Raw genomic sequence first — 12,031 nt, forward strand, 5'->3', positions numbered from 1 at the left:
TGACAAAAGATTAGGGGAACATTCATAGAGACAGAGAAAGATAAAATTTAATTTACGTAACAAGATAGGTTTAAGAATATATAATTATAAAAAATCAGAAAAATATACATAAATGTTCCTATGATCCGTTATATTCAGTCAGAAGTATTTCGTCGACATATTTGCGTACAGATATGAATATAAAATTATAACCGATTATCACGATCCTAAAAGTTAATGTTAACTAGCCGATATTTTTCGATGCTGAACGTGTCATGCGTTGAATGTTCCCATCAGCGTTATCGTCGAGAGAGCCTGGGACGAAATCGCGCATTTGAAAAGGACGTGGGGAAAGATTCGAGACACCCGAGAACCCGATTCGACGAGTTTAGCGTATCGACGGGTTCCAGCAGTCTGTATCGGCCACTTGACGAGGTCAGTCCGCGATCGCTGAACGCTGGTCAATGCCCCCTCGTCGGATCCGCCTGTTACGAACGAACGAACGAACGGACGATCGATCGTTTGATCGTTCGACGGACACGGCGAACGGATTGATTTCATTTCAAGTCAGCGTTACCGCACCTGGTTAACAACGCTCACCCGGCATTACGTAAATTATGACCGATTTGTCGTGCCGCAGATAGAATCGAGCACCGGGGCACAAGCCGTAATTTGTGCCGACGCGAGAAGTCTGATATGCTTGTCTCTCCTCTCGTGAGGGTGCAGAAAAAAAAAGGATTGAAATATTTTCGATAAGCGATATATAAAAAATAAGAAATTAATTCAATCAATCGCCGAGGCAATATCGATAATGCGTCAACTAAAATATCCTTTGTAATGTTTCTATAGCTGCGTATTAGTATATCGATATCGTTAAATTGATTAGCAATTTAATTATGTAATTGTTATTGCTATTCTAGTTTTAGCTTCAGATTGCGTTTCAAGACCATCAACAGCACTGGACAGCAACAGCGCGTGGCGTTTGCGAAGCGACAAATATGTATACCTACATAAATTTACACTAAAAATATAGGCACAAAAGATCCAGCCCGACCGTACATTGATACATTTTCTACTTATTTGATTGTTATCACAACGGTCACGACTCACTCAATATATATGTTAACTAAATTATTACACGAGAAACTAAACTTTTACGTGAAGATTGACATTCCGATCAATATTATCCCATCATTTCCGATAGATCAGAGATAAACCTCAAGCGTTTTTCGTGCGTGTACGCGTACGCTGTTATCGGACGTTATAATTGAAAGAAAACGAGACCGAGTCACCGCGTCGTGGTCGCAGTAATAGTTATTTGTGCAACAAGTGCTGTGAGATGAAAATTCCCGAGTGCGGTTACCGCACGACTTGCATACCCTATTTTATGTAGCAAGTGCGTGAAAAGTGGTCTATCACGCACGCGTAGCGTGCGCAATGGGCCACTTTCCATGCACGTGTTACATAAAAGAAATTTACAGTGCAGCGGCGCGTTTTTCCGGCTTGCGCGGACACATCGCAGGTATATAGAAGAGCCGAGTCTCCTATAGAGGACGGTCGTCGCCGAACCGGCTCGCGATAATGACACCGGTCCACAGCACGTGCGTCGGCATCGCCCGTTTGTCTCCGTTACGTGGCTCGATCGTGGTTCGCTCGTCCACGAGAATTGGATTTTCTATGCGATAAAACGCGACGTGAATTTACGGGCGCGTCCGCGGTAATTCTATCTGCGAGAGCAGATCTCGCGTTAATGCTATAGCCATTGCTATAGCCAAAGGGAGGTTGCGACACACCTTGCGTCTCTACCTATTATTAATCCAGGAAAGTTACACGGGTAACATCTATAACCACGATGGAGTTATATATATAAGTTTCACGGGGAGATTCATTTGTTGCGTGCACTCCGCGGTGCGAGAAAATTTCAGCGGCTTGTTACGAAAACGGAAATTAATAGCGGAGCTACTTAATGATTTCGTTATTACAACGAGAAAATATCTCTTTAATATTAATTACTGAAAGAGAGTAAGAGAAATGCAATCTAGTAGGAAGATAAAATTGGTCGATAAGATTTCTCCCTCTTAAAATAGTTTATTTAGCGGTAATTTGCTTAAAAGGAAGTAGTAACAACGTAGGCAAATGAAGATGATAATTTTAAACAGCTTAAACACGAAAAAAAAAGAAATTAAAGGGGACACCCGGGTTTGAACCGGGGACCTCTCGATCTGCAGTCGAATGCTCTACCACTGAGCTATATCCCCGATGATACTCGTCCGTCTTTAAATCGCGCTTTCCGTCCTGACCAGCACGCTGAAATCCTACTTCAATGAATATTTATATAAAATTGTACGTTAAAATATGACTAAACGAAAACGTATGTGCTAAATATCGAAAGAAGCTTTATCAATTAAAATGTTTTCAATTTTAACATAAATTTCCATAACATAATTTATTCCGTATTTCTATACTACGCTTTGCTCTTCATTCTGACGCTTCGAATATTATATGGAAAGAAGATTCTATTATTTCGACCTAAATAAAATATTTCACGGCTGACACGGTTAGACGCGTACAATTTTCCGATGCATTAAACGGTATAAAGCGCCGGTATAGTTTCTCGAATCGCGATGAAAGATTCCCGGAAGTAAAGACGAGAAGTCGTTTGTAACGGCAGGTATATATAGATAACGGACTTCCCGGAAAAAATAATGAGGGGGACCGGTTTCCCGATCCGTGACGGACAAGGAATCCGTCTTACTGCTATGCCGCGTCTATCACGATTACGGTAACAAGCGCGCCTTTTAGCGCCTATATTCCTATATATTACGCTACGACGACGAAACTGCACGCTGTCGTCCTCTGTCGCGCCTCGCTCGCTACGAAAATCGCGTCGCGAGTAACGCGCGGTCGATAATACAGGAATTTACAAAATCGTACAATTATTTCTTTGACTGTACATCTTGTAAAGTTACAGTAATAATTATTGCTCTCCTAAGTTGAATTTAAACATCTTGAGAACTGTTATTTTATTTAGATTTTTAATTTACTTCTTTTAGGACAATTACAATTTAGATATTTTACTTGTTCCTATATACTTGTTTCACAGCTCTTTAGCGTTTGCTATATGTTTATAAATATTTTGGAATTTGTGTATAATAAATTGATTGCAGTATGTAATAATTCTTTGAAGTTTATCGACGAATCTGGGTAAGGCCATACGTGTTTCCGCAGAATCTCGCGGTTTCGCCAAGTAAAATCTAGCGCGAATTTATATAGTGATCCGTAATATGGCAATTAAGATATACACTCACTGGCTTCGGCTGGACTTCCTGGGCGGCTGTATATTTTGCGTGGTCCGCTTAAACGGCGCCCGGCCGCCCGAACCCACGGACATCCCGCTTCGAGCCTGAAAGGTACAACACGTTTCAATGAGAGAATGCCGTTTTCGGTCGGGCTGGGATTGTTAGTGGCCTAATAATAATATTTATGTATGAATTCAACAAAAAGCTGTGTTTTAAGACCGACAATTAATCGGCGCGCAGTTTACTGAGTTGAAAAAAGTATGCAAAAATCTTCTCCAATTAATTGTAAGATTCATATCGATCCTGTTTCACTTATTACTTTTTAACGAGTGCCCCCATCAACTCACGAAAATATGTTTGTGTATAAATATAAACTCACGAACAACTATAATTATCTTATAATGATAATTGAAGTTAAAGTCCGAAAGTTCTGTGACAGTTGTATACGTGATGCAAATAAAGTTTTAGTGACAAGTTTTAGGCATCGACGACGAATTATGAGAATTGATCTTAAAGATTCAAAATAACTTTCGTATATATACTTAAAATACTATCAACCAGAAAAATATGTATCACTGTCACACAAAGAATACAATAAGCAAAATAAATATTCCTCTGCACAAATGGGAGTATACATTTCATTTAATTGTTGAAAGCCGGAAAGACACAAATATTAAAAAATGACGCGCGCATGTACGATCGGTTTCCCTGCACAAAAACGCTCTGATAAGCAAGCGATTAAAGAACGTGTCGCTCGCAGATAACGCGCAATCTGCGGCGATAACGTCTCGCGACCGCGAAGAATCTGCCTCCGGCAGAAATAGACAATTGGGAAAGGGGCGCGATGGGGCGAAAACGCACTGAAACGTGCGCCGTTCCACTCTGTTTCGCGCGCGGTAAAGAGCCGGCAATTAAATCGCGAGGTAAAGCCGTTAAACGCGTCGGAATTATCGGGGATACGAGATTTAATGAAGAGCGGGACGCTATCGCCGCGCCGGATCGATCGCGCCCGCGAAACTCGCGTCCGATTTGCGGCGATGTCTTTTAGCGGGCCCGCGCGCTCGCGATAATCACGACGCCGTAATTATCCCGGGCGCGCATTAAAAACAAATAATTATCGGTGGCCGCGCCGGCCAACGTTTCCGTGACGCTCTGATTCGGCCGTGATTTATGCGCGACAGCTGGATAAGTAATCGGACGCCGTAAAACGCGGGCAATTACACGCTGGGCGGTGACAGATCTCGGAGATCACTTCGGAAACGCGCAACATCGATCAATATTATTGATCGTTTTATTGCCGCCGCGCCTTAATAATTATAACACAGTAGGCCTTCCCGCGCGCGTAAGACGACGACGACACGAAACGCAAGCAAAAGAGACAATTATTTTTTCACGCGTAGAGAGTTGAAATCGCTTAATTTTATTGCATTACGTGTGATTAACATGTTTGTGTAAATTACCTTAATGATCTGAAAAGTACTATATACTTCATAGCGAGAAAGTTAATATGATTTATGAAGCTTAATTTTAACAATTATAATCAACTTTTACTTCGTATATACTTTGAGTTATAATGTGACTTTTTAGATATGGGAGGTCTATCGAGATCTTATCTCGTTCCCACCAGAGAGAGCACAAAATAAATTCAATTTTATTAATTATAACAGAACTTCAGATAAAAATGGATTACGTCAGATATCAATTAATATTTCAAACTTTTTAGATATTGGGAGGTCCACCGAGATCTTTTTATCTCGTTCCCACCAAAGAGAGCACAAAATAAATTCAAAATTATAACAGAACTTCAAATAAAAATGAATTACATCAGATATCAATCAATATTTCGAACCAAGCAGTAACCAAAAATGAAAAGTATTCTGAATCTACGATATTTATTTACAAATTCATATACAGTATCACACTTTATAGAAAATTTTATCCAAATATGTGTTACGGCTTATCGATTGCGGAACATTCAATAGACACGAGACCAGTTATCGGCGTCTTATCTGTTACTATATATTGTATATCATAAGCCGTTTTCTAGGCCATAATCTCCAATCGACATTTTAAAGAATAATCGGATATATTTATAAAAGACATTTCTTGCGCGAGACGGCAAGGATTGTAAAACACGTCTAGGAAAAGATACGCGAATACAGCTGCGTAATCGCGAAATATTACCGAATTCCCGCCCAGCGCATCTAGAAACTGCCGGATCATCTTGAGCAGCAGATAAAATCCCGCATTGAATCACCGTCCTGCAACGCGCACCACGCACGACTCACGTTACACGGCGGGAGGACGACGTACGGTCTCACACCCGCTAAATCGTCGTCGATGCCAAGGATTCACGCCTCCGCGAGATTAAACGCTCCCGCCGTAGGAGGACGCGTGATCGATACTTCCTAAAGGATCGTCTTCAGCGCTAACGGGAGCTCCGCGAGAAAAAACATCGTCCGCGAACAATCCACCGCGCAGACCGTTATCGGCGCGCGACTTCGCGATTTTCGCAAAACGCCGAGAATCGCGCGCCGATTCGACGGAACGGACGAGCGAAACCGAGCGATTTCGTGCTCGACCCGCGGGCGAAATATGTTTTATTTCGAGCGGACGCGGATCCTCGCCGACGCCGTGACACTCGGGGAAGCGCGGCCGAAGACTGGTGGAATTCGAACTGACGAGATAAGAATTAAGTTGCCAGCGATAAGCTAGAAAATATCTAGAGAGATAGGTGTGTGTATACATATATATATGCGTTCACGAGCGCCTTTACGCCTACACAAACGCAAAGTTGCATCCAACACAAAGTTGTATCCAAATCCAAAACGAACAATCCGCCGTCGCAAACTTTATAAAGTTTTATTATTTCATTTTTACACATTTTTATTAACAATCTCTTCATTGATATTAACGGTCCCGATTAATCACTTGTGCTTTCTCTTTCGTAACTTCATTACCGCAGGTACACGATTTAATCGCGTGAGGAAAGAAGCGCAGGAGACCGTTCAAAGCTCGCCGGAGTGTCGGCTTTATCTCTGACACCTCGATCCAAAACCCTTTCCGATCCCGATGACCCCGATCTCCAATCGCCGCCGCGCGCGGATCGGCCGGCGTTATCGGCGCCGTCCCGCGAAAACACGGCGGATCGTGTGGCATGCAGGATTTTGAACCGTCGCGGACACCACAACACCAGGCGACTTCGATCGGAAGGCTATACGTCCGTATACATGCGTATATACCTTGCGAGGGTTCATCGAACCTCGGGCGCACGTACCGGACTCTCTCGACCAATAATAAAGATGCACGCCCGGTACGTAACTACGCTCCGTACATACGTACCTAAGTACTACCCTGCACCCGTACCCGCTCTCTCTCTCTCTCTCTCTTCCTCTCTTTCTTTCTTTCTTTCTCTCGCCACGAATACTCAAAGTGTATACGGGGTGTCCCGAATCTACCGCGTCTCCGCTCGAACGAGTAAGAAAGAAAATGTGATGTGTCAACTATCGAATGTCAAATTAATTTGCGGTCACTTAATTGTTCTCACGCACATGTGAATCTTTCATTTGCTGATCGCAGCGTTGCGGCTCTATAGGGTAAACGTGAATCGAAATGATTTGCGAATTACGCGGAGGCCGCAGGATGTAGATCGAATCGACTGCGAGGTGAACTATCGTTCGGGCAACAGCTCGTAATTTCTGGCTCCCCGAATCGCTACATTCTCGGCACGACTTTTCGAATCGTTCTCGCATCATTCCCGTTACATTCTCGGATCATGGATTCTAGGTTGCGCAACGTCCCCGTGACTGTGTTACGTCCCGCGAATTCTCGGATCGCGAATGGCAATATCTCCGGGGATTTCTCGTATCTCCGGAATAACGATCTTATCGGTCAACCCGTCTTCCTCGGTCTTTCTCTCGGATTTTTAAAGAGATTGGTTTCTGTGATAAATATACGCGATACTCCGATCTACTTCGCGATATATTCTAAGAGTGCATATATCGAAAACGTTCAATATATTTCTGTGGATCCCTCTTGACATAATTACTGATATTTTTAATCATCGCAATATATTCCGAATTATTCAAAGAACTTTAGTTCAAACACTTAAAATGTTTATCATTGAACACGCCGAGAAAGATTTTTGGGACATATCTTTAAATTTTTCTACAGTATTTATTGCTAAGATTTATTATTATCACACACCTATATTATATTTGACAATTAAAATTATGTATTGGTCTTTTATTTTTCCAAATTTTTTATTATTATTGCATATTTATATTATTATAATTATTATATTACATACAATTACGTAATATATTATATAATATATATCTAAGTTTTTTAATTATTATGCGGAAATAAGACATTCGTTCCCAAGATCTTTACGACGTAAGTGGACTACCTTCGATTTTCTCCTTAGATTTTCCTTGAAAAATTTGTGCGCACACCCCGTATACGCACGATCGCGCGTATGTGTCTGCCTATTTAGTGACGACTACGTCGCACGTTTCCTTCGTGCGCGGGAATTGGAATTCCTGCGGGACGGATCATTGGCTCCCGATGATCCATTCCCGCGCGCGCTCGTGATAAAAATCGACGGCGAGACGGCGTCGAGGGTGACGTCGCCGCGCGTATAGTATACGCGCGAAAGTGTACGAAGGATATATCATCGGCTTTGCGTGATGAGCCGCAGCGCGATAACGGGACGAGCCGGGTATATTTTCGTGTTTACTGATATTTACGACATAGCAGAAGTGACGCCCGCTATACAGTCGTTCACTCTGTATACCGAAACGTTCGCGCCAAAATTATTCTAATTGCGATGTCGTCGATCTCGCGCGCTATAGAAAAAACCCAACACTGCAAACAAGCACAACGCATCGATGTAATTAGGACATGTCATTCCGCGAGAAATTTGTTTCATTTTATTTTCCTTTACTCAGAACAATTATAACGCAGAGAAAAATCGACCAGAAATCAGGTATCCAATATTGCGGAGCTCGGAGATTCGAGGATCCGAAAATAGGGAGGATACCGAGAGTATATAGGAGAAAATCCAATAAGAATTCCAAGATTCTTGAATTCTTCACGTATTGCTGACACTTAAAGAATCCAAGGAACCAAAAATCCAAGAGATTCGTTTACCCGAAACAAAATCCGAATATATATACCCTTATAGCATTTTAATAGGTTCAACGGTCCAAGGCAATTGCCTTGGATACTATTACTATGCATTATGCACGCGTACGTGCGTGTGTGCGCGTGTGTATTAAGCAATCACATACCAATTTCTCTCCGAAGGCGCGCTAAAAAGGCAATCCCGCGTTCCATCGACCAAGACCGCCGCAGATGCATCGGAGATGATCGTTATTGCTCGCGTTATCGGCGAGTCGTCGTCGTCGTCATCGTCATCGTCATCGTCGTCGTCGTCGTCGTCGTCCTCGTCGCCATCGCCGTTCGATGTTTCTCGCTTCTAGCCGCAGGGTGTGGCGACGATTGGTCTTTTGCCTACACTTTGCCGGCAACAGCGGCAGCAAGCCGCGGCAATGTAACAGCGACGCGCGTATTACGCTGGCTTCACATCGCGCGAATATACGCGCGCAAAGAGAAACGGCTCTCCTCAATCACTTTCCCGATTTGCACTCGAATATACTCGGCTTGTATCTTTTGTCGAAGCGTAAAGATACGAGTGCGGAATGAAATTAAAGCAAACGATAGATCCTATAGCATTTCTAAAACGAGAGATACGTGTATCTTAGTCGCGTCATTATAAGGGAAAGAAGAAATATATTGGAAATATGAACCTAAACTTGTCTTATTTAATACCATTTAAAAAACCCCGAACTCCTTGCTATCCGTATTTTTACATTTCCAACGAGATACTTTCGGGAAATTTCAACTCAAATGTCGAAGGTCGGACTTCGTCCATCAAATCCCACATATATTATCTCTTGTAACCCTATTGTACTTTCAATCATATACTTTATTATATGTTTCTATTCCAGGATGATTTCGTCCTAGAAATATGTAACCTACCCGGGTTGATTTTCACGGGCAGCGTGGAGACAGCTTTAGAATCGCGCAACCTACACGCGCGAACGTACTCGAACCGCGCTTATCGGTTCTCTCGTTCGAGCGGATCGCCAACCTTTATCGCCTGTCTGCGATAGCGATCGCGCGTTCGCACGACCGCTCGCGAAACGCGAATAAATTGACTCGCGCGGACAGGTGCGCGCGTGTTTATTAACGCGAGCGCGACGCACCGCTGGATTTCGCTTTCCGCGAAGAGACACGGCGCCGCCGCGCTGTTCGCGAGAGCCGTCGAACCGGGACATCCCGGACATCAGAATCATTGCGATGAATCGCCGGGAGTCGGGAGTGCGTCGACACATGCATCGATAGATGACACGCGACGACGCGAGTTCAACCCGCAACGACCATATCTCGCTCCGGATTGCGTGACTATAGTATGGCGAGACAGCCGATGCGACGAGGAAGATGACGATGAAATTTTTGTATAGGAATCGAGACGTTGTAACGATTTGAACCGTGTATCATGTTCAGAATGTTTCGAAGTATCGAAAAAAAGCGAAATTTACTTTTAACGAGTAAAGCGCCATTAACGTTTCCAACCTTCTCATATAATGTAAATGATTTTCATTCCTGACCAGTTTAATAAGCTTAATGTTTCTTTTGTTTAACACCCGTCACTGAATAATAAAAGTCTTCGCGTAATGTAAGCGTGAGTGCTGCATCTTTTCTCAAGTTAACGCTCGATTAACGGATTAACGGCCGACGTGCACGCGAGATTGAATTTAAACACGCTTTGTTTCGACACAGATGAAGCAGCAACGTTTCCTTCCTTGTTACCACGATGTTACATCAGTACCGTTATGAGCATTCTGAAGAAAATCACAAGGCGAATGACGAAGCTGTCTGAGAGCAACCATGACCTCCACGTCCCTTTTTTTTTTTTTTTTTTTTAATTTAATGTCTTTTTAATTTACAATGACTTTCTGCAAATGTAAATCATTATTGCCGTGGTTAAAAAACAAACACGATGCTAATTATAGTCCCAAATCAGCGCAGCTATTCTTTACCTGCATAATCCTCATATATCGCGTTTACACGTTTATGTAGTTTCTGTTCACGGTGCTTCATCGTTAAACTTCTCAATGTCATTCCACCGATTTTGTTCGAAAAACCTTACGATCGTTAAGGGATTTAGCGCTCGAATATTCACGCCGCTCATTAAGCCTGATCACGCCAGCGGGATCGTGGAAGCTCAGCTATACTCGATACTTCGCCGTTACTCCCCATGCGGGCCTTATTTACGTCTCTCCCGCGGAGCAATCGAGACAATCCGACTAGAATGCCTTAGGATGCGTCGCACACGTCCTCGGCATGCGAATCGCGGAAATCGACGTGAGAGGAATCACGAGGGGCGCACCTGCACATAGGTAGTGTCCAATTTTCGCTCGCCGCCTCTCCCGTCCAAAGGAGACGAAGTCAAGGAGCGGCGAGAGATCCGCGCTCGTGACGATCGATTCCCTCGCGAGAGGAAGAAACGCGGCCGATTCGGCAGCTCAATGCGAACTGACCGCGTACCATGCCATTCCATTCCGCCATCGTTCCTTTCGGTCTTATTCCGCGAGTGACCTCTCTTTCTTTCTCTCTCTCGGTGTGACTCCCTCCTCTCAGCCGGCTTCTCGCGATCTCCATCACTCAGACTCTCATCGTGTCGCCGCACCCGATCTCTATCGGCCGCGGTGAGTCTCGCTGCGGCAATTAGTCCATTAAGATAAGGCTCGTCTCGGAATTAACGGAAAGGAAGGGACACTTATCCGACCGGGCGAGTTAAGTGTCTCACGGGGCATGCAGGACAAATCAAAGTATCGCCAAATTACTATAATGCTCGAGAAAAGTTTAGATAAATCGTATCTTATTAAAGATGAGATATGCTTATGCATGACGTACGTTGCGCACGCTGTGAATAAACGCCAGAATCTGTCTGATGCGACATAGTTGCTCCAATCTAATTTCTCAAGAGTTAATTTCTCCTCTATATAGATATACCTATATTCATGTGCACGGACTTATATAGATCCTCATTTATTCCTCGTACAACGTAAAAGCGTCGTATCAGATTCATCTTCCTTAACATTTCTGTCGAGTTATACCCGCATTCCGCTAAATTGCAATCTAGAGCTCCAAGAGCGACGCTCTCGTCATCGTTGCCCTTCCGAGATGACCGATGATGCATCATCTGATCGTCGCTAATGAACGGGGTATACGAGAAGTCGTCGCGTTTATAAGCGGAATTCGGAATCGGTTTCAGAAATTTTACTCGTTGTCATGTATAAATCCGTACGAAGTTTCAATTGTCTCGCGAATTCTTAGAATAAAGACTATCGAAGTGATAAAACCTCGAAGAATCATTATCATCTCACTATCAGAAGAATAAGTAAAGTCCGAAATCTGGACATTTCTGATTTCAATGCGAAGTAGGCATAACTTATTTATTTCATGCTCGGCTCTCTTCGCGAGCACCCCGCGGAATTTTTCCGGCCTCCGCTGACCTTGGTCTTCGCTAAGTGGGTGACCTTCTGACCTAATCGCCGCTAATTTCATTTGCTAGAAACTTGCCGTCACGGCTGCGAAACCGACGCGTCGTCGCGCGTTCTTCTCGCTCGCTCGCATTTTTACGCGCCGCAGCATCGGGAGAGCGCTTTTGCCCGCCTGTCTGT

General features: G+C 43.6%; 1 protein-coding gene and 1 non-coding gene across 7 annotated transcripts in view; both read right to left on the reverse strand.

Annotated features, from left to right (window-relative positions):
* The window catches only part of LOC143899679 (cytospin-A), a 46,589-nt gene that overhangs the window by 23,417 nt on the left and 11,141 nt on the right, over positions 1-12,031 (reverse strand). For 4 of the 6 annotated variants that reach the window (XM_077410139.1, XM_077410145.1, XM_077410142.1 and 1 more), the window contains one exon: positions 3,288-3,382. In XM_077410139.1, coding sequence (XP_077266265.1) covers positions 3,288-3,382 — 95 coding nt within the window. Of the gene's footprint in view, positions 1-3,287; positions 3,383-5,462; positions 5,583-8,569; positions 9,017-12,031 lie in introns of those variants that run through there. The other 2 variants (XM_077410141.1, XM_077410140.1) reach the window with 2 other exon arrangements.
* On the reverse strand, positions 2,166-2,237 carry Trnac-gca (transfer RNA cysteine (anticodon GCA)). The gene has a single exon. It is a non-coding gene; the product is annotated as a tRNA-Cys (tRNA).

This window comes from Temnothorax americanus, unplaced genomic scaffold, assembly GCF_048541705.1.
Source record: "Temnothorax americanus isolate GAGA-0224 unplaced genomic scaffold, ASM4854170v1 Scaffold28, whole genome shotgun sequence".
Lineage (NCBI taxonomy): Eukaryota > Metazoa > Arthropoda > Insecta > Hymenoptera > Formicidae > Temnothorax > Temnothorax americanus.